A 24,189-nucleotide genomic window follows, 5' to 3' on the forward strand; every position below is an offset into this window, starting at 1 on the left:
AGAGAGAGAGAGAGAGAGAGCCAGAGAGAGAGAGAGAGAGAGAGAGAGGGGTTAAAATTTCATAAAAATTTCATTAAAGAAAAAGTGCAGCAATACAATTGACCAAAAGCTGGTCAGTCACTACCGCCATCGCATCAGTAATGTTTTATCTGACTGGAAGAGATGGATATTCTCCAGCAAAAAATCAAAGTAATATTCCAGTATGAGTAGCCTGCAATATTTTTAATACCCCTACAAGCATATTCAACAGCAAAAAGTGAAAACCTAAACCTAAATCTACATATAGAAAAATCCTCAAACATATATATTCTGCAATATGTACAAAACGATAACTATCCCTAATAAATTGTATTATGTCCTGTTTGGTAGATTATAAAATACTTATTTCACCCAATCACAAGTCAAATTAACTTTGAACTTTTATATCATATAATTCTGTGAACTTTATGTGCTGTTTACCTAAAATAATCACAGATCGACAGACATTTTGTTGCAGGAGAAAAAAAACATCAGTTAACAGAAAAAAAAAGCATAGTCAAAAAAATGCCTTATCAAAAAGCACACAGTCTGTAGTTTGTAATGCTAAAAAGTTGTAGCAGTTCCAGTACTAATATTTGCAACATTGCTGAATTAGATCCCATAGGCTCTTTGCATGATGTTCACCTGTGTTGACTCAAACATTTGCATGTTATTTTTTCTTTTGTCATTTTGCTGTTGCCTACAGATTGCATCTAGCTACTCTCACCCTTTCATGTTCCATTTTTGATTACATTAAATAAAACTGGTCACAGATTCATAAATACGAATCTGCAATATTGAATGTGCTTTATAAGTGTCATTACATTTACTGGCAAACTAACCAATGCAGGAAGGAAGCGGTTTGTCCCAAACCCGCCTATCACCACTTAGACAGGTTAGGGTACTGCTGCCATGGAGGGTATACCCAGGGTTGCAGGAGTAAAGGACAAATGTGTTGGCATAATGACCGTCGTCCTGGATCTTATATCCATAACTGGGAACTCCTGGTTCCTCACAGCGAATTAGGTCGAAACCTAGAGAAGAAACACATAAAAGGGAGGTGATGATAATGTTTATGTTTTTATAGCCAAAAATAAAAATTGTTTTCATTGTAGCCAGTATACCATAAGGTCAATCTGATCTGTAACTAAAAGCCTTCAAATCTTATACAAATGTTTATTTCTAAAACACTGTCTTGAAACCAACACAGATAAATTTAAAAGTGCTACGGTGCCCATCTTTTAAAATTTTTTTTGCATTTAAAAACGGAAAGGGTTTTTTTCTTTTTGTATCAAAGATATAATTTTTTTGAGCATTATCCATATCAAACATTATTGTTACTCACCAACAACAAAAAAAGTGTGTTTAATGCTTTTATAATTTGTCAGAGAGACTGAATGGCACTGTTTTTTTTTTCTTTAGCAGCAAAGCAGAGCACACTGCATTCTTTACCACGGTGAAGTTAGTTTCAAGTTGAACATTGGATATACAAGCAGGCTGCATCTACCTTACAGTCGATCTGATTAAGGATTTCTGATTTTGGCCATCCGTTTCCTGTTGCCTCCTGTTGTCAATGGTTCACTTTAAAATCGTTGTCCCTCAATCGGATCCACCATGAGCTAGATGCCGCTGACTCAACGGAGCTTGAATACACAACTTAAAACTAAGTTCACCATGGTAGAGAATGCACTGCTAGTCAATAAATGTACATCAGCATATGTGGAGATAAATCAGTGCTGCAAAAAAAAAAAAAGAGGAGATCATCTTTTAACAGATCAGCTAGCTATCAGCTGATAAATGATGTCAGCACAGCTGTTTGAAATAACTTCGGTAACAGATCTTGTGATTCTGAAAAAAAAAAAGACCTATTTGAGATTGTAAAAGGCTAATTTAACCAGAAAGGTCATAGCAGGTGGTTGGACATTCAGCCATGTTTTGCAACATAAGGTGGCAACACAAACCACCAAAGACTAGTTATTTTTTATGACCAGATTTATAAGCAGCAACCCACACAGGCCCATCTTAACTGGACATTATAAAGGATGATTAGGATTAAAAACTAAAATATGCTGTTAATTTCACTAATTAGGATTTGAATCTCCACTGACATCCCTGGACTAAAAGAACAACTAAGAAAGGTTATATTTTGATCTTTAAACATAGAAATTTAAAGAAAAGATATAAAACAAAGCTTCTTTTTTTTTAAATCAATGCAAATGATAAACATTGATACAACCTTTCAATGCAAACTGTTTCACAACAGGCAGCATTTTATTCTGTTTAAATGAGCTTGTGATGCCCGTTTTGTCAGTCTTTTTCTCAATCCATTAAACAGATGCATTTTTTTCTTTTAATCGTTATTGTGATTTTCTTGTATATGTGTTCTGTCATTCCATATTGCTATATTGAAATAGTCTTTAATAGTGGCCATTTTGCCTCTCTTCTCTTTTGTATGTGTTAAGCTCAATCTATTACCTCACACTTATCAATGCACAAAGTCCTCTGTAAAAGCAGAGACTCTGAGAAATGTGTCACCTTCATCAGTATAATAACTTGCCAATTGAGGGCAGTTTAATAGTTTTATTGACTTACAGAGCCCCTATAATATCCATATACCATTAACCCTCATATGTTTGTCCCATTCGTTTAGCTGCTCCTCCACTCCAGATGTGTCTTTCTCACCTGCTTTAAATGGCTTGCAGATAGATGTTCCTTTAATGGCCTTTTTGACTTATACATGAACTCATCTTAAATTTTTAACAGTTTCTTTTAAAGCCTTTCAAATGGATGCATTTCTATGTGTGTTTGTAAACTAGAAGGAGAGTCTATTTAGAGCATATACGTCCCAATTTCCTTTTATAATTCTGGTTAAATGATAAAAGAAGAAAGGAAAAAAAAAGTTGGTACATTAAAATAAAATGTCATTTTCTAAAATGTTCATGTAGCCTATGACACCAGGTTTAAAAAACAAACAAAACAGCGCACTCACGGTACCACTCAACAATGTTGTTGTCAAGAGCAACTACCCAGAGACAGAGTCAAGACTAAGACAGGAAGGGCAAAGCTGAGATAAGACCAAGAGCAGTACCCTACTTCACATCACAACTAGAAAAGCAGTCAGGGAGCACAGATCTCTGTCAAGTAGCTCATTTCCCCTGTTATATTGTGACTTCTACCTTAAGTTAATACCTGTATTCAGAGAACCTTTCAAAAAATTCCTGAATCCAGATGGAGGGGTACCTTTGGTAAAAATGTAATTAAATTCATTCATAACTTTTCAAGTTATACTGTACACAGACAAAAACACACACACAAACTCTCCCAAAAATATAACCTCCTTGATGGAGGCAATAAAATGTGAAACATCCTCAAAAGTCCTCAAATTAATCTAAAAGTTATAAAAACTACAAGAAACATAGAGTTAGTACAGTTACATACAGAAATGAAATAAATGTAACTTTCTCTATTTGATACTAATTCATAGTTTTAACGTTTTAATCAAATATTTGATTGAATCATGCCTAAAAATGAACAAATGAAAATAAAGGTTTTTGTTCCATTGCTAACTTACACAAAAAAATATCAGCTGAAGATTAACAAACAAAACAGAATTATTTGTAGCAAGAAGGGCTTTAATTCCTGAGGCAGTGAGATAAGTCACCATCACATGGCCATAAAGTAAAAATATGCTTAAAAAAAAAACAAGAAAAATATTCAAAATAGCATTTGTTATTATTAATTTATTTAGAGTAAAAATACTTTCATTAATTTGATACATATATCTCAAGTTAAACTGATTTTTTAAAATAGATTTTGCCTTTTCTTAATGTAGCATGACTAATTTGTGGTACATTCTACTTTATTACTTGTTACACTTTAATTGTTTCTATGTATAGGGTTTGGCTTCCGTGACACGTTAAGATTTAAGTTCAAAAGGTTATGGTCAGAGCCTTCCTTTAGCCATTGAGGTTTATTTACAGTTTTATGTGATGGATATCAGAAGCTTCTTCCCTTCAGTCAAATCCAGCTACTGCAATGGTAGGCACGTCTGGTGGTAAAAGAGTAAAATAGGAACAGTGTCACCTTTAAATGGTACCTATTGGATTGGTCCAACGGCAATTATGACTTTATCTAGCCAAAGGCTCCCAGAGGAACTTTTTAGTTTTTAAATGCCATATCAGAGCTGAGGGAAGAAGAACTGGTATGCTGTTTCTGAAAGCAAACTGAAGGCAGCCATACCTGTGGCTCGAGACATGTTCCTCAAGCGGGAATCACGGTATCATTTTTTAAAAAAAGCCATGGAGCAGCTGTCAGACGTCTCTACCTTCACTGCATTGTGCATTTTGTAGCTACTTTATTGGAGGAGTTGTGAGGGTGAAGGGGCAGATAAGTGACAGCAGTAACAAAAATGACATTATGCTTGGATTTGAATCATTGCATTTTAAATTTAAAAAAAAAAAAAAAAACAATATCAACAAATTTGATAAATGATATTTCCACGGTTTTTGTCTTGAGTTCTTATTGTTCGAGTTTGAAACCAGTAAGAGACATTCGAAAAGTGTCCTTGAGACTGGTCTCAAGACTAAAACTGGTGTTGAGTGCTACATCACTGTCACTCACTTTCAGTTTAATGATACACAAAGCTTTCCTTGCAAGCAAGATGAATTGTTGCAAGATTAGTATAGTCTCAAACCCATGAAAATACATCTTGCCAGGAAACAGCACATGCATTAGCCATAATACGGAAATGTTTCGGGCAAATAAAATGCAGTGATGTGTACGATGTCTACGAGCCAACTAGAGGTGGAAGGCTGCTGCAAAAAAACATGGCTGCGCCAGTTTTAGGAGGAAAATCCTCTATTTCTTTTGGAAAAACAAGCAAATGATGAGAAAAAAAAATTGATTTAACTATTAACTCTGCTAGTTGTAAAACAAAGGAAGCTGCCACTGCCACTGTGAATGGCTAAAAACTAAACAAGGGAGGCAGGTACTTAACCAGCTCGCAGAATTGTACTGAATCCCACCTTTTGGGAACATGTTTTACATAAGGCTTCCCAGATCAATACATGTAGTTCACTTTAAACTCTTTAAGGTATGTATCTGGCTTATGCCATATTAACACAAAGCAGATCCTGGACCAATCCAATACGCTTAACTAAAGCCTTTCAAACTTTTGGATTTGCATCTAAAGATTTAAACCGCTAGAATAAGCTCCTTCGATTTTAGGAATTTGAAAACAAAAATGTAAAAAAAAAAAAAAAAACTGTCTATAACTAAATAATTCCTCTTAATAGCTACTAGAAACATCTTAACACTACAACAAATTATTGAAAATAAATGTGAACTCAAACAACTTACTTGTGTAAGTGAGGCGGAAGCCCTGATCGGTTCCAGAGGCATTGCTATTGAACTCCAGCCATAGGTGATTGGATGTACTGTTGATGATACGACCCATCATTCCTTCAAGTGTAAAGTTGCCAAGAAGACGGGATGAAGTGTTCTCTCCATCATAAACCTGTCAGTGTTAACAATGAAAAAGCATTTAGCCATATTAACAAGCTCCTTAATAATTGGTTTGTGTGTAAGATTGTAATGGATAGACATAGTAGTAATTTTGGACTTTGAGGACCAATGTCCATGTTTCATCTTAACATGTTCACTGGACTGGAAGGTGCAGTTAAGCTCCACAGTGCTGCTCTTCTCTGCTCTGCAACCCCTTCTCAGCCCAGCTAACCCCACAGGTGTGCCCATAACCACCCCCACCACCGAGTTTCTTTCCACGAAGCTGCCTGGGGGATCACATTGGAAATGGAGGCCATCGTGGAACCCCAGTCTCAACATCCCAATCTTCAGATTGACCAGGGCTACAGTAAGTCATGTTGGCTAAAATGTCAGAACCGAACTGCTTCAAAACAGCTTGTTCGCAACATTCCTCTTTGAGTTTCAGGAACTTCTAAGTATTTGAAGAGATGAAGAGAGGGGAGGAGGAGAGCTCCCCTGATACGTTTCTAAAACAAAGGAACCCTCCTTGCTGTGAGCCTGCCATGCTAAGCTGCTAACAGCTGGAGGAAACTCACAGTTGAGGACAGATTATAGTTAAACAATATATCTTTTGATGATTTAGATCATTTCATGTGTTTACTGATAAGTAAAGACAGAGCTAGCAGTATGGATCGCATGGTACGCTATGCGACAGTAACATGTTTTTAGCTGTTTTCTTTATAAGCTAAAACAAGCTTAATTTTACCAGAGTTTTAAACACTGATATAACGTGTTCATGTGTTTTCTCATATGGCCATTACATTTCAATTACGTTACATTTGACTAAAGATGATTGGTTCCTGATTAAGCAATTAATAAAAAAAAAAAACGTTATTTGACCAAATAATTTTATTCACCTCATGGAGTTGCATTTTGAGTTGGTTTGAAAACATTCCAATTGCTATAAATTAGTGAAAACTAATTTGATCACATCCCAAATTCGTTGAGAATTACTTTGGTTCTCAAACACAAAATCCATTCTGAACTATGGACTTTCAAATGTTTTTAACTTAATTATGTTTGACTTGGAGCTGAATGATTTTAATATACTGTTATATTTTTAACAGAAGGTGTGGTGAATTTATTCCATATATGTGCAGAATTATCTGTTTGACGGTGATTTTAGCTCGATTCACACTTTCAGTCCTTATTCTAACACACAGCCAGTAGGGCATTTGTTCATAAGCAATATATGACATTCCAAATAATATCTGATTAAATAAGATATTTACCACCCCATACCGGGGTACGCAATAACTATAATAAAGTTGCAAAACATAGGAGTGATTCATTATTTACAATTTGAATCAGGTATGACTCATACTGCCAATTTATTTGATTATTAATCTATTCATTTATCTTCTAGTGCTTGACTGTTTAGTCATGTGTTCCTGTTGAAAAGGAGGGCTACACTTTAGAGCGGTCGCCATTCCATCTAAGGGTTAGACACCGACATACAACTATACATGCACACTTACATTTAAGGACAATTTAAAATCACCAGTCAACTTAACAGTCATGTTTTTGGACTGGGAGGAAGCTGGGGTGTCCAAAAGGAACACACATATGCATAGGAAAAACATGTAAACTCCATGCAAAATGATCCTAGACCTGGCCTTAACGCAGTACCTTCATTCTGCAAGGCAGCAGCACAACAAACCTTTTCATTGTGCAGCCCATGGTTATATTTCACATCAATATCTAAATATATAACATTATAAATACATGCTATATTTATAATCTAGGCTGTGTATGTTTGGGCTATACTTATCAACTATTTCTTCATTATTTCAGAGGTAAGGTGGCTGACATGCACAAACTGACACCAAAACGCACCACAGAGTTTTATGGGACCAGTCCCTCGTATAGATATTAACATTATGCCAAAAAGAAAGATGAAGGGATGAAAAAAAAGTTTGCTTTTCTTAATCTCTTTTATGGACATTAAAAAATTGCATCACATTATTTTACTGTATTTTTCTTTCTATGTGCCTTTTTGAGTTTATATCAATAATTTGATTGCAGATCATTTTATCCTCTGTGGTGTTGTTAGATGTTTGCTGTACTCTTTTACTATCACCCACTATAGAGGTTATTTTAAGACATTGAGGAGAGAATATAGTCTTCTAGAATGACTATTTAAAAATAGAGATTGAGATACTTGAGCCCAATTATTATTCAGAATGCATGAATAACAAACAGATCATTTCAAAGCTGCACCTTTCTTTTAAAGAAAGAACATTTAATTGGTTCTAGAGTCAACCAAACATGAAAACAATCTCTTGGATTTACATCCATGATTCAGACTTCAGTTCTTTCCACAGACTTTTCTCATTATACCTTACCAATACAAGAAACTGCTGACTTAGAAAAAAAATAAGTTCAATTCAGCTCAGACACAAGACTTTGATAAAGTACACCACACAACCTTCCAGGGCTGCCAATGCCACATAGTATAGTGCAGCAGCTGGCATCTAACAGACATGTTTGTGTTTCCCCACAGGCACTGTCTACTGTTCCACTCTGTGACACTCTTCCAAGGCTTAGAAACTAATGAAAAGCAGCTTATGACAATGCTCTACATTTAATATGCCCACCTTGCCTCCATTTTTATTATTGTCCAGTCACTTTTAAAAACACAAGCGACTAAACTTGAGTATTGTACTGGAAACTCCCTCTTGCTATTCAGAATACCCTATTTCATTTAGATGAAATTCATTTCTAAAATCTTTTAATCTAACTGTGCGTAAGCCTGTTTAAACTTTTATATGAAGTTATTTTTCTATGTGAAATTAAGAAAAAACATCCCTTGACCAAATAATATACTCTGATTTTGTCAACTTATTTGCAAAGCTATTTTATTTCTATTTTTTTTTTCCTTCCTTCTGTTATTGCCTCATTTTTTTCCTGTAACCTACATCCATATGCCCAGTTTTTACATTACTGAGATGATACCATACCCCTTTACTTATAAAGCACTATAAAATAAAGGTAATCGGGGTCCTTTACATACAACTAAAACAACAGTAAAATTAAAGTAGACAAGCAAAATGCAGACAACCTAAAATAGAAAATAAGAGTTAAAAATACATAAAAACATAAATACTGTTTACCGTATTTATATTTACTGTGTGTACTGTGTACAGTATTTTATTTGTCTACTTTTTTTTAAACTCTTTTCATACACCTTTTAAGGTCTACATTCATGTGACCACTTTTGCTATAATCTTTTGCTGCTGTAACACCACTATTTTACTATTTCCCAATATAGAGATTTTCTATTCTATTATAAGTAACACTGGACATATATCGGGGGAATGATTTTGAAAAACGTATGTAAGTTGTTTATTACAAAGCTTGAAGTATTTCATTGTGCAACAGTGTTGATTGCCATCACAAAGCTGTTAAGGAAAAGGTGACTGTTTGTGCTTGAACTGCTCTGGCTTATATTAGGCATCCTGTGACATTTTCACAGATGGATGGTGACAGGTCTGCAGGTGACAGGAATGCCAAAGAAACAGGCAAAGGTGATATGGTGTTCTATCTTTACAAGTCCCGCCAGTCAGAGGAGACAGGTCTGTATGTAGATACAGCCTGTTTGAGTGTGCTGATGAGATGAAAAGTACTAATATGAAGAGGGACAGCATGAAATGGTAGGACAGTATCTGTAGCATTACTGTGCTACGTTTCATTTTCTCTTACAAGATCCTCCCCCTCAGGTTTCCTCTCACAGCTTAAGCAATTTTTATATTTTGCCATCTTGCTTTTCTCTATTGCATTTTCTCTCTTCTTCTCACTGTTTCTGTAAAACTCAGTATGGTTAATGAAAAGCCCTGCAGCTCATAAATCAACATGCCATCATCTGCCCCCCCCCCCCCCCCTCTCTTTTTCTGTCTGAATCCCCCCTTGCATGTTCTCCTGCCACCTCTATTTTGGGAACAATTTCTCTACATCCCCATTTTGTTTTTCCTCTGTACTTTATTTTTTTTTCAGCAAAGGTCCAGTTAATGTAAGTTAATGTGGTCAAGTATTGTACCGGTTGACATTCTGAGGAAACTTCAGCTTGGTAAGCCTTTTCTTTCACAGTGTCAAAGCAAAACCTTAGCCAATAGCAATAGGAATTAATGAGCTGGTTCATTTGCTTAAGGAGGTCCTTGCCTTAAGCTGGCTGGAGCTGTCAAACAAATGATCTGTGTTCAGCATTTTCGGCTGTGTTTACAGGAGTTAGCTCCAATACTTCAAGCCTGAGGATCACCAAGCTGATTGCTAGCCTGAAAGTTTACCGCTTTTTACTTTTAACAGTTGTATTTCTATTATTTTCAAATAAGATATTGTCTGTTTTGTGATTTGTCAATAGAGACTTAGCTGAAAATATAAACTGTACTAATTTCAATGCTTATCATTTAATTGCACAATGTACTTGCAGGCTAACTAATTTTTTAAAGAAATGTCAATACAATGCAAGAGTAGGAGAAGGGCATTCACAGTTTAAATGTTACAGTTTTTTAATAAGCTGTATACAGAGTTTTTAATAGAGGTCTTAAAGTTTTTATAAAACTTTTAATCTGATGTTTAATTCTTTACAAACTCAGATGTTAGGAGCTTGCCTTCGTGAAAGCACTAAAGATAAGCACCATTATACTAACCTGACAACAGCCAGATGCATGTCCAGCTCCGCCTAGCTCCACTCACGGAGCGAGACGTGCATCTGGCTGTTGTCAGGTTACCATTATACTGCAGAGAACACTAAAGGCCCACCACACATGAGCATGGATATGTGTCCGTGGACGTCTGCATGGACTCCAGCGTACACACACAGTTGAATTCAGAGGGTAATTTACACCGTTTTACTTCAGTGTTCAACAGTAAAGTACATTATGGCAGAAAGGAGTACTCATACCAAACAGCAGTAACTGCTGGCAGTAACGCACTGCTCAGTACAGCCAGTCGCTAGGACCTGCCATGTCCCAGCCATACTGTCTGCTACACTGACATGTGTGCTTTGGGCACTCTGGTGGAGAAGAAATGGTGCAGGGCACCATTTGATAACTGCAACAGTGTCTTCAAAGGTTTGCCTAAAAAGTCCATCAGACCGCTGCAGCTGATCCAAAATGCTTCTGCCCATGTTCTCACTAGAATTAAGACAGTAAAGCACATCAGCCCAGTTCTATAGTCCTTACACTGGCTCCCCTAGCTCAGAGAATAGACTTAAAATCCTGTTAGTCTATAAATCACTGAATGGATCAGCACCTCAATACATAACACATATGTTGTCAGTGTATCAGCCTCTCAGACCTTTCAGGTCTTCTAGTTCAAGCCCACTCTGTACACCCAGAACTAGAACCAAACATGGAGAAGCAGCATTTAGTTCCTATGCTCCTCTTATCTGGAACAAACCCATTTGTTTAGAACTGCCTTCGACTGTTAAGGTTGAACTACTAACTGATGTATCATTAGTTTAAGTTGTATTCCAACTGTTTTATTTTTTTTCTCTGCTTTTATCATGGATTTATTACTTGCTCTATTCTGCTTTTTTGTGGTCCAATTGTTTTATTTGTTTTTACAAATGTTTTTGTTTTTATTCTGCTTTTATTTTTCTTCTATTTTATTAACTAATTAATGTAAAGAACTTTGAATTGTCCATGTACTGAATTGTGCTATACAAATAAACTTGCCTTGCCTTCTATTCAAATGTAAACAAATCCTGTTTTTCATAAATAAATAATACCCAATAAAAAATTAAGTATGCCCATACCCAAATGATTTAAGATTACTTTGTGATTTGTAAAGTAATTTATCGATGTACTTTAAGATTTATTAATTTTTCTTTGGCATTTATGTTTTTCTAGATTTATTCATTTTAACATTTTCATAAAAAAAAATAAACATATGTATTCCTTTTTTTAGATTTTTTTGTAAATATATTTAGTTATAATTTTTTTGCTTTTTTCATTTACTTAAGTATGTATTTCATAATGCTGATTCATTCTATGACACTTTTATGTTGTAAACATATTTGAAAAAAAAAAGAATAAATGTATTTATTTTGAAATAGAATCTCTATACATACTTGAAATTTCCCCATGGAATGCTGATGAAGGTTCTCAGTCATCCAGGTCAAAGTCATTCCATAAAAATTCAAAAAATATCCACTGGACTTTGTTTTCAAGATTTGAAGACGTTTCGCCACCTCTCCAGGAAGCTTTCTCAATTCAAATGTCTGGATCCGCAGTGAGTTTGAGTCTTATATAGACAAAGCCTTGTATCGCTTGGAAACATGCAATGGTAACCGATGAATGGGTCGTTAGTTCCATCGTTAGCCTGTAATATCTGAACCTGTCTATGATTCTAGGGGTCGGTCGTTAAAGGGGGGATTGCCATTAAGGGGGGGGGTTGTCTCCTGTAATACGGTGACCGGTGAACAATACCTCCTTAACGACCAACCCTTAACAATCATAGACAGGTTTCAGGTATTACAGGAGACAATCCCCCCCCTTAATGGCAATCCCCCCTTTAACGACCGACCCCTAGAATCATAGACAGGTTCAGATATTACAGGCTAACGATGGAACTAACGACCCATTCATCGGTTACCATTGCATGTTTCCAAGCGATACAAGGCTTTGTCTATATAAGACTCAAACTCACTGCGGATCCAGACATTTGAATTGAGAAAGCTTCCTGGAGAGGTGGCGAAACGTCTTCAAATCTTGAAAACCAAGTCCAGTGGATATTTTTTGAATTTTTACGGAATTCCCCATGAAATATTTTAAAATAAAACCTCAAAATTTAAATTCTTTGCAGTAATCTGGCTGTATGACCTGCTCTCACTATAACACTTATTTATGAATGTGGTTAGCATTGTGGAATGTTTGTGATGTGTTAAACTTTTCAATGATTAAAAGTAAATGATTGAAATGAACATTAATCCAACCAGGAGAAATTTTCCGAAACCCATTCAGAAACCAGTTGAAGGAGGAGGAAGAATAACTGCCCCAAATCGGAGGTATGTAGACTACATAGATTAGCAAAAGTTTTAGATTTAGACAACTTTTATTATCGTTCGTTTTGTACAGTTCTCATAACATTGATCAAATGTAAACAGTGTGGGAGAAATAAACATGGTACAAAAAAAATTTATTGATTTGGTCAGTGTGATGCAGAGTCTGTGACAGAGTTTTTCAACCTTTAGTTGTCTGATGGCAGTGGGGAAGAAGAACAGCACTGAATGCTCCAAAGCCTCTTAGTCTAGTCCCCTGCTCTTACGGTAAGTCTCTTTCCAGAGGGCAGCAGTGACAACAGTCCAGGGTGGGGGTGGGGGGTCATTTATAACGTTATGGGCTTGGGACACGCAGCGCTGCAATGAAATAACTTTTATGGAGGGAAAAGGAGCCCCGATGATCTTCTCTGCAATTCTCACTACTCTTCTCACTTTCTTCCAATCTGCGGCACTGCAGCCTCCACACCAAACAGTGATACAGCTGGTCAGAATGCTCTCTATGGTGCTTCTGCAGAAGGTTGTGATGGTATGACCATAGAATGGTATTCTAACAAGCTAATAGCAAAAACAATGTTACATGCTGTATTGTAGGTGTTGATCCTACTGCACATGGACCCTCGCTGGAAGTTTAAATATTACATAATATAGTTTCTTGCGACTTTTGGGAATTAAATTTACCTTTGAATCATGTCCAGATGCATTGAGACAATATCGCCTTGGGCACAAGAGAACCTAGAGCGGCCCTGCCTGGAGTCAGAGAGAGAAAAGCAACTCTCCCCTATTTGCCCACTTAAAATTTGTCAAGTATGCACAAAGCTTCCACTGTTCAACTTGAATTAAGGGTGGGATGTAAATATACTATTTAGCATAATTATCTTTCTTGAAAAATGTTGCACTAAAATAGACCCATCCCCTATATCAAGCTTGAGCGGAAGTTCAATCTGGAAGATGCAAATGCAGGCATGCCAAAAGTCGGTCCTCGAGGGCTGCTGTCCTGCAGGCAGTGTTGGGAAAGTTCTCTTTCTACGTGAACTAGTTCAAAGTTCAGTTCACACATTTTAAAATGAACTAGTTCAGTTCATAGTTCATAATTCAAAACCAAAAAATGAACTAGTTCATAGTTCTTTTTTTTTTTATATATTGCTAAATTATACCATAGCCTACTGTAGAACCACAGACAGCAATTATTTTATCAGTTGTAACTCTGAAACTGTGCGTCAGATTTCATCTTCATATCCAGTTTTGAATCCTTATCCAACCAGGGTTTACATTAGCATTGAGGGGACAGCATTTCCCCATTGTTGCTTTAATGCTTTGTTGCTGTCCATTCACTTCACACTAGTAGCAGCTGCAGCTTTCACCCCTACAGTATATTCTCAAAAACATCAGGAAAAATGTGCTGCTTGAATGGTCTTTTTTATGAGTAATTATTAAAAGAAAAACAGGAAAGTAGTCTTTAAGGTGCAAATGTTTTTTTTTATTTTAATAATTTTTTCCATTTGAAATTCCATTTCAATACATACTAAAAAGGAATCCTGGAAAATTATACCAGGCAGGTTTAACAAACAAGTTACATGGATAGTAAAACCCTCAAGAACAGGGGTCTTCTATGTTTTCCAGACCAAGGACCCCCAAACTGATGGCGAGATGGAGCGGGGACCCCCTAACTATATATATTGTATGAAATTGTGTCCTATAGTCACTCTATTACAGATGGAGTAATGTAAAGAAATTAATTTCTCCCTGGGATTATTAAAGTTTTTCTGATTCTGATTCCTGGTTGTTGTGAAGGAAACGGTGCCCAGCTTGAAAGAGCTCCTGTGTGTCGCTGAATGTGTGCATTGATGACTGAAAGACATCTTTTGTCTCCATTTATCTGTTTACTACAGTGTGTTGATTTCATGTTAATGTGGATTTAAAGACATTTCAATTAGTGGGGGGAAAAATTGCAAGGGGGGAATATAAAAATATCAACTAACCATGCAGACCCTCATGCAGTACCTCCGTAGACCCCCTAGGGGTCGCGGATCCCCTGTTGAAGACCTCCGCTCAAGAACATTTTACTAACAAACTGAGGGACCAGACTGAGGTAGGAATTTAAGGTTACTGAAGTGCGGATTTTTTTACTGAAAGCCGGCGGGCCACCTGGTCATAAAACTGTTCTAAGTGATCATACTGCTGCTTTGTCGCCTCCACGGTCGCCTCCATGCTGCTATGGATTCCACCCCGCATTTTGTTTTGATGACGCACGCGGCTGTAGGCTACGACGCTGGTAGCTGGTGTTGCCAGATTGGGTGTTTTTCCTGCTACATATTAAGGCCTGTTTACGGTTTGATTTAGCCGGGGTTTCGCCTGGAGGACTCTATAGAAATCTGGCAACCTATTGAACGGAGCTGAACTGAGAGAGCGTGCCGTTCACAGACACCAGAATGAACGAGTTCGCAATAACGTTCATCAGGCAGTAATACAGTACGTTCAGTTCACGTTCGCCCAAAATATGAACGAGTTCATGAACTTTCGTTCAATGAACCCGTTCAGGCACAACACTGCCTGCAGGATTTAGAGGTTTCCCTGCTCCAATACAGCTGATTTTCATTGATATCTGACTAACAGGTTTTTTATGAACTGCATTTATGAAAATCAGCTATGCTAAAGCAGAGAAACCTCTAAAACCTGCAGGAAAGCGGCCCTTGAAGACAGACTTTGGGCATTTTTACTAATCAGCCTCACCTCGACTACCTGCTTATGTGCCATGTTAAAGCTCCAGCCAATCAACATCGGGAGCGCACCCACTCAGAGGACAATTGTCTTTCAAGATCCCATTCCTTTAGCTTCTGGCCCACCTTTCCTCCTGCACCCCAGCCGAACTGTAACCCACCTCTGCCCTAGCTCTGCCCTCACTTTCTGACTTTTCTCAGTACCACTTATCCTCTGGCTTATTCCACCACCAGTGTCCAGGCCACCAGGGAAAGACAACTCTAATCCTTTTCCTAAATTACTCATCCAGGCGAATGTCAATTAACAGCATCAAAGTCTTCTGCTGGTGTCTAAGCACTAAAGAACTTATTTCCTTCATGTCAATAAAACCTTTCTAATTGCATATTTTCTCTATGTGAGTCTCTCCAGGTTGAACTAATTCAAACACAGCTTCATCCTCTGAGTGTTTAAGTGGAATTTGATAGCATAACAATATTAATTCATTCAGCCTTAGTTCAGTTGAATACCAATTGAATACCAATTTTATTAAATACTATAAATTCTTTTATAGTACATATTTAGTTTAAACATATTTAGAGTGTTTTTGATCACTTTCTGTCACACTGATATTGCTTTTCCTTTCTCTTACGGCTCCTATCAGCAAATATGCAAATTGGGCAATGACAACATTTAGTGACATTTAGAAACTTTTCAACCAGCCAACAGGAATTTCTCTTGCTGAAAAGTTGGGCCAGTGCTTGGAAGCCATAGGAAGGTTCACTGGGTTAATGCCTTACCCTCAGGTGTATCATTGTGGCTGTCCAATTGAAATTTGGGTAAAACCAACTCAACACGTTACAGACTGCTTAGAAATACAGTGTAGGTATGTCTACAGTGATTTATGCCAACTGCTCATGAACACATAGCTGGATTTAGTGTGATGGCTAATTGCTTGGCTAATAAACAGGAGACACTGGTAACCTGTTAGTGGTTGTGACTACATTTTGTTAATAGTCTATAGGCCTATCTAATGGTGGCAGAATCAATATGCTTAACAAATATAATCAATCACCATAAGAAGACATCTAATCTAGACTGGAAGTGCATCCACAGTTGCCATAATAAGGCCGATAAATCCGAAAAGTGGCAGTTAGGAAGCTAGGACTAGGGCAACATATTCTCACTCCCAACTAGTTAACATGGGCTTGGTCAAACTCGCTGCTCGTCACATGCGCAGACTAGACTGTATTACATGCTTGACATTGAGTATCACTGTTCAGCTTGTATATATTTTATTTGAATGTGAAGGAGTTAAGGGGTAGATTAAGTTGAGGGGTGTCCACTGAAGGCCTAGGTACCAGATGCACCCTGTGCCACAGGTAATAATTGACGATAATCACCCATCATGTTTAAACAAAACCAAACAAAGCTTATGTGTAGTAGAAGAGGTACACAGTTTTGTTGGGGACAAGACTGGGGGAGGGTTCTCAGACATGAGAATAATATTTTTTCTCAATAATTTGCAATTGCAGTTTCTAAATGTTATTCATAATTAAGTACATGCTAGGCAATTTGTGTATAAAACTTGCCATTTTTAAGTAATGTAACAAAAAATTAAATATATACAATTTGGCATGTTTTAACGTTCTATTCACGCAGTCATTTACCATTTTACCCTCTATCTTTGTTTATGGAAAACTAGTTAAATGTTTTAGTAGTGTATATCAAAGCTTTTCAGTAGTATGTATGAAAGGTAAAGCTTTTCACCAGTTTATATGAACAGTTCTCACTACTTTTTACTTTTTATGTGCATGTTTTTCAGCATATTATATGGAAGAGTTTAATTTAATATGTGTATATGGAAGTTAATTCTGATTTATGTCCCTGGGGGCAACTCATAGTTGACTGTTCTATCTAAACATGAATAATTTCAGTTTTGAGTAAAATTTGTTCTCCATTTTATTATCAATTACTTTATTATATTTTATTATATATAATTTCTGCAATTATTTAATATTATTTTTTAATATTCATATTTTTTTTATATTATTTCAATAATTAAATTATCTGTGTGCCACTTAAGTATATTTTTTTCTGTGTGCTTTCCCATTTTTTTATGCATACCCTGTACCACTTTAAATTGTCTTGCTATTAAAATGTGCTACATATATAAAGTTGCCTCCCCTCAGACTTGAAACAGTTACCATTTATCCAAATGCCAAAATAAACAACGCCAAAGTCGGTGCGGGGGCTGCTGTCCTGCGGGTTTTAGAGGTATCCCTGCTCCAGCACCGCTGATTTTTATTGATAGCTGACTAACAGGCTTTTGCCGGGCTGCAATCATCAGAATCAGCAGTGCTAAAGCATGGAATCCTCTAAAAGCTGCAGGACAGCGGCCCTCAATAACCGACTTTGGGCATGCCTGATTTAAACCCTCGAGCCAGAAAAACACAGTCATACATTTGTTTTACTGTGATGCACCTTTATGATCCTTTTTTTTTTGGATCGCTTGAAAATTCCTTTGAAATATAGCTCTTAGTTTCACTTACAGATACAACAAACTGAAACAAAGGAAAGTGTATAAAAGCTAAGGCCTGCCGACCGATACAAAGGTAAATCTTCTCAGGGTTATTGGAGGCTGATTTGTTCCCCTTCCACTTCTAAAAAAGCACAGGCATCGACACTAATAGAGAACATTAATAATTCCCAGTAGAGATATTTATGTCTTTACACACCAGTCTTCAATAAATCATAAAGGTAGAGAAAATACAAATCAGCTATATTAATTATATAAGAATTAAACTCCCTTACTGCAATATATGTTTTACATCCTGCCTTGGTTTCAGAAAACTCCAGTAATTACAGGTGCACATGTTGGATCAAAGCCTACCGAATAATTGATATGGCTCATTAATGTTTTGAAACTGGGTTTTACTGTTACATACTGTACATGTTTGCAGCAAGGCAGAAGATAACTGATTAGTCAAACCTTGTCTGAGCATCATAAAAAGCACAGTACCATGCAAGATATCATCTAATTTCACTCTGGTTAATCCCAGAATAACTCTGCTAAGGCACATACTGAATTTTAAATAAAAAAAAGTTAAGATTTCTTATACTGTTAGACCACACCTTTGCAGTATAATCCTGCATAGTCACACTGCATTGTCATGTGTGGGCATAGATTAAACATTTACGGATAATCCACGTGCTGAAATTTCATACTGGCAGACATTTATTTTTTTCCGTAATAGGTAAAGAAAGGGAAGGAGAAAAAAAACCCAGCATACCTTTAGGTAGTCTCCATCTTGCAAAGAGAAGCTCTCAGCTTTCAGCCTGATTCCTTTGCCCTTTTCAGTAGTGATGCGGTAAATGCACTCATGGTTGTTATCATAACTGGAGGGGAAATTTGGAGAGAGTAGAACACCATCTGGTCCAAGCGTAGAAGCTCCACACTCAGCTGCAGGAGAGGAGAAAAGAAAAAAGCAGAAACTCAGGTAAACAAAAATCATAGCAACTCCATAGTTATCTCTCACTGTCCATATATCTGACTCAGACATGAAAAAAAGGTTATTGCACGGTCCATTTTTTTAATATAAAAAAAAATATTCATGCATTATTTTATGTATTAAAGCCATGAACTGATGAAGTGAAGTGTTTTTTTTTGTGATCAACTCATACTGATTCATAATTGTGAATGGAAAAATGTAACTAGCACAGTCTACTTACATTTTCATAAGAAATGCCAAAAAATCTGAAAGGCATATGTACTGTAATCACTTAGAGGAAATAGAGTCCACCTGTGCATCATTTATCCTTCGTAAGAATACAGCTGTTCTTTCAAGTCCTTAGAGGTTTGTTAGAGAAACAAACACAGCAGACAAATCAGGAATGAAGTTGAAGGGAAATTTAGAGCACAGCTGAAAGCTAACCAACACATGACAAGGCAGACTGCAAAGGCGAAAAATGAAAAGAGATACAGCCAAGAGTTCCATGTTATTCAAGGGGAGCTGCAAAGATCCACAGTTCAGGTGGAAAGATGATAGTTGTACATTCCACACATTTAGCTTTTATGGAAGAGTGTCAAAAAGCAAGGTAATGTTAAAAAAGCGACAAAAAGTTCCTTTTGAAATTCACATTAGCCATGTGGGGAGAAAATCTATTAATCACTGCAAAATATTTGGAATTGGGGGGGGGATTTTTAACAATGAACAAGACAACTACTCTTAACATACAGCAAGATCTACAATGGCATGTTGTGAAATGAATTATCATAGACGCACTGTATTTACAATCATTTTTAAGGGGATGAGTATCCTAGGAACAGGGCTTCTTTAAAGTCCTGAAAATATTTTGTTCAGAAAATACAATGATCAAAACAAGAAGCCCTGAAGATGATAAATGCAGTAATGTATGAAAGTAGGACAAGATTCATTAACAAGAAATAGAGAAATTATACAAAACTCTTTGCCAAGAGGCCTGTTTGTCAATGTTCACAAATTAAATAACTGGTTATTTATGAAAGAAAAATAAAATTTTAACCTATAAGGAATAAGGAAAAACACAAAATGATTAACAAGCTTTCTGTGGGCATTCGGAAAAAAACTACTAAAATTATGATATGAACAGCAACTAGGAGTGAAAGATGGGGAGAACATAATTTTCTCTTTATCAAATTTACACAAATTATATCTATTTCTATCAAACTTCTAAAAATGTTAAAATCAAAGCAAAATTTTTCTTTGGTATGGAATAGAGTTGATGCATAGTAAATTGAGCAGTTCTATCATGATTTAGTTTTAGAATTTAACCTAATAGAGTTCAGTAATTTAAAGATTGCAAGATGGGTTTTAAAAAAAAGTCTGTAAGAGGGGAAGAAACACTTGAGATGGCAAGAAAACAGAAAAATACCAGTTTTAAAGTCTAGGGAAATAAATTATAATGGGGATGCGGAAGTAACATAATATGCATATTTAGCATTTCCCATGAAAGGAAGAGATGTAGTTATTATCTTCCAAAGAAGTATCCAAATAAACACGAGGAGAAAAGAAAAAAAAACAGTGAAGTACAAGGAAAAAGGACAAGGGGAAAAATGAACAAAGTGTGTTTCCAGCTGTGGCTGGTTCCCTCATAGTAAAAACCTGATCTCTTCACAGATAACGCTATCATGGCATTTTTAGTCTGCTCTCACTGGGACTCGGAAATTCCCAGCAGCTTCAAGTCAGACTCTCATAAATTACCAGCAGCATCCGGAGAAATACTGATAGGCATCAAATTCCCACATATAACAACCTGCTAACAGAAAAATCTTGGCAAATAAAACTAACAGTCCAGCAGTCAGGTAACAGTAAATTACCTCTGTTCCAAATAAAACACTAGCAAATTTACAACCAAGCAAATGCTGATACTTTACTTCCAATCCATTCATGCAGTATAAAAGGCAATTTGAAACATTCATTTGAACCAAATAAGATGATGTAACTTCATTGCCTTAAAAACTGTGGACAAAATCATGTTTGATAATGAATTAAATGAATTTAGAAGATAAAAGAATGCATATGGAAATTGTCTCAATTTTTATTTAAAGTTTCCTCAATAAATCAATTTGTCTCATCTCACAATCATCTTACCTATACACCTTGGCAGTATGTTGCTCCACACTCTCCTGCCACCTCCAAGACAAGTGATCTTAGTGTCTCCCTCAAGCCTGTAGCCGTGGAAACAAGAGAATGCAAGCGAATCGCCAACTCCAAATCGAAATCCCATCCTCCTGCTGAATGCCGGCACACCAGGATCCTCACAGGGCTCCAAGTCGTACTCTGTACATTCAGGCGAGAAAGATAATATTACTGAGGAGTGAATGGAAAAGGGCTTTATCTATTTAGGAAACTAACTGAAGCAAGGATAAAACTGCATAAGTCTTTAGCTGATAGGCTGAAATGGTTGCCAGAAGCAGTAAAAAATAAAAAAAAATAAAACTTTTAACAGAGATGAGAATTTTTATTGAAATTTGGCATTTTGTTAAGATATAGCTAAATTCTTACTAAGCATCTCTTAGTAATGAAGCATTATATGTAAAAAACATGAACAAGTATTTTTCCATTTCACTAATGTGTCCTAAAAAAACGTTCACCAAACTAAGTAATTAGTAATTAGGGCAGAGGTATTTAACATTGGAGTTGTGAAGATACTGGATACCTTGCTCCCTACCTCCATCAATCTGAGGTCTTGGACCAATAACATTGAGGACCCCTGAATTAGTGGATTTATTATGCCACTTGAACAAATACAGAGATAAACATACTCCTGGTTGATTAGATTTAGAATAATATTTTATTTTATCATTCCAGCTGTTTACATTATTTTATTATCTGAAAGATACCAATAACGTTTGGCATCAGAAACAAACTGGTTAAAGTAAATCATTTTAAATCCATCAAGGCTATAACATTTTTTTTTTAAATGTATTTAGGTCAATGTAAAAAATAAATAAGACTACATGAAACCAAAAGAGATTTAGGTTAAGCAGTATATCCTTTCCAAATCATATTTACATCCTTATGCAGCATTCAAAAGCATTTTCAATGCATTCTGTGTAATATTCTTTTACTGCTTGTCTTACCTGAAAAAGTTATGTTGAATCCTTCGTAACTCATAGAAAAATCTGATATAAATCGCATCTGCACGCTGAAGTTTCCGTAGAGTCCAGCTTTAACACTAGGTGGAAGCACTGAGCCAGTGAGTCGAGCTACAGGAGCGTGGAAGTTGCCATCTTCAATGATGGACAGATAGTCATGATTCTCCTCTAGATGGAAAGTATGGAAAACCAGATGGACTCCTGTATGAATAGGTGGGAATTTGGGGAAAAAAATTGATAGATTGAAGAATGTAGAATTAGACATAGAGAAGCAAAACAGAAATAAACATTAAGCACAGCAGAAAAAATGGCTGGAGAAAAAGTAATCTTTTTACTCCACAACAACTTATGAACAGCTACATGCTCTCTAACAAGTCAGATAAGAACTAACCACAACAGTAAGATCCAAAGTACAGTCAGTGTTTTGGCTCTATATGTGCATAAGTGTTCTTACCTTTCCCATGAGACACCTCTATAGTCCAGGTGCAGTTTAACGAGTTAGGATAGAAATCAGGAAAGCCAGGAGAGAGAATTGTCCCAGTTTTACCAAAAACATATCCTCCACAAAGAGCTAAAGAAAAAATTGAGATAGACAGAAAAAAAAATCTATGTTAAACAACAATACTAAGTTTTCACTGTGAGCTGCAATAGCAAATCGTGAGATCTCAACAAGAGATCTCAGAAACACCTGTGCCTGTTTGAACCATATAAGAACAATATGCCTTCTGTCAGTTTGCACGGTTACCACAAAAGGATAAAATCCTTCCCTGTTAAAGAGTCTGTGACTGGTTAGATAAATAAAAAAATTAATAAATACAAACTCAGTTAACAAATTTTTAACATTTAGATCAAACTCGGATTCTTAGAAATATCTTTACCTATTGTTGACTTGGCTACTCAGACAAGATGTTTTGTCCCCTGCATGGGGGTTGAAATGATCAGGGGAAGGAATCAACTCTAACTCTGCATTGTCGGTTTTTGAAGGCTGAAACCTGAGTCCATCCCCGCTTTTTAAGGTTGCTTCCTTGTGAAGGACAAAACATCTCACCTCGGCAGCCAAGCCAACAATTGGCCCTCACGACCCACCTTTCAGAGACATAGCCCAGTATCGGGTATTACAGGCTAACAAAGAACCCAAAATGACTCCCCATTCCTAAGGGGCGGACCCGTTCTTCTGGTTCAATATGCATGTTTTCTAAGCCGAAACAAGTTTTTAGGCTACTATATAAAGCTTCAACCTGAAAGCTAATTCTGATATTTTTAACTGAAAAAGGTTCCTCAATGGGAAGCGAAACGTCTTCAAACTTGGAAACTTGTCTTTTTTTTACTGTTTTGGAATGGCTACGACCTGGATGACTGAGGATCTTCATCAGCACATAGCATGATATCAAATTAGACAAATTCGTAGTATGATATCAAATTAGATAAAGGGAATGTCAGGAAATATTATTGGACCTTTGGATAAAAATAAATTATTTTAAGCACTTGTTTTACTAAAGTGTTTTAATATGACAAACCTAAAGAGTATAGTCTTATGAAGCTTAATAAATGGAAAACATCATTTAAGATAATTTTCTTAATACCTGAGCAGTGATGAGGGTTTATAAAATATGCTATGGGCTACAGCATCAAGAATTATACTGCTGTGCTTTGGCACTTTTTTAACATCAACGGGTCTGCTCAGCTGAAGGTTATGCCTTCATTTATAGACTCCCCTGTTCATTAGTAAAATGAGCGGATTGTGTCCCATTTTTGCAAATCACTGCAGTTTTAAAAACTCCTCAAAGAGCTGAACCTTCCCACAGGTGCCCTTTATAACTTGACTGGAGGCCGAAGTTCTCCCAATGGAAATTCTTCCTCACAAGAGACTGAAAAACGGGAGTAAGGAGATTTCCATTCTGTGATTTTTAGTTTAATCTAGATTAAGCAGAATAAATATAGATCAGTTACACGTGTTTCTTTTATGAAAAGATCATGGCTATTTTCTGAACTTGACAGAAATACAGTATGTAGAATTAGACAAATAACCAGATCTCAAATGATAAAATATATTCAAACTAGTAGACCAGTAATTCCAGAAAATAAAATATTACCAGATTTTTTAAATTTCTGGCCATATGGAGGTTTTTTATTCCCTTCCCGCCTGTGGAAACAGATGTGCTTAGATCGTTGTTAACAGCCACTATAATTTTCCAACACTTTGACAAAGGATAAATTCTATATTTTTAATCACAAGAAAATTAATGTGTGAAGATAAAAAAAAAGGTCCTCCAATCACTTCTTTCAATATTTCTTT

General features: G+C 36.3%; 1 protein-coding gene across 1 annotated transcript in view; it reads right to left on the reverse strand.

The window, feature by feature from the left end:
• Positions 1–24,189, reverse strand: part of csmd1 (CUB and Sushi multiple domains 1) — a 576,851-nt gene that overhangs the window by 140,925 nt on the left and 411,737 nt on the right. Inside the window, exons 21-26 of the mRNA XM_015374130.1 lie at positions 22,348–22,464; positions 21,879–22,094; positions 20,887–21,075; positions 18,547–18,716; positions 5,377–5,533; positions 861–1,052 (exon numbers count right to left, since the gene is read on the reverse strand). Of these exons, the coding sequence (XP_015229616.1) occupies positions 861–1,052; positions 5,377–5,533; positions 18,547–18,716; positions 20,887–21,075; positions 21,879–22,094; positions 22,348–22,464 (1,041 nt within the window). The remainder of the gene's footprint in view (positions 1–860; positions 1,053–5,376; positions 5,534–18,546; positions 18,717–20,886; positions 21,076–21,878; positions 22,095–22,347; positions 22,465–24,189) is intronic.

Source organism: Cyprinodon variegatus, unplaced genomic scaffold, assembly GCF_000732505.1.
Source record: "Cyprinodon variegatus isolate N-32 unplaced genomic scaffold, C_variegatus-1.0 Scaffold5, whole genome shotgun sequence".
Lineage (NCBI taxonomy): Eukaryota > Metazoa > Chordata > Actinopteri > Cyprinodontiformes > Cyprinodontidae > Cyprinodon > Cyprinodon variegatus.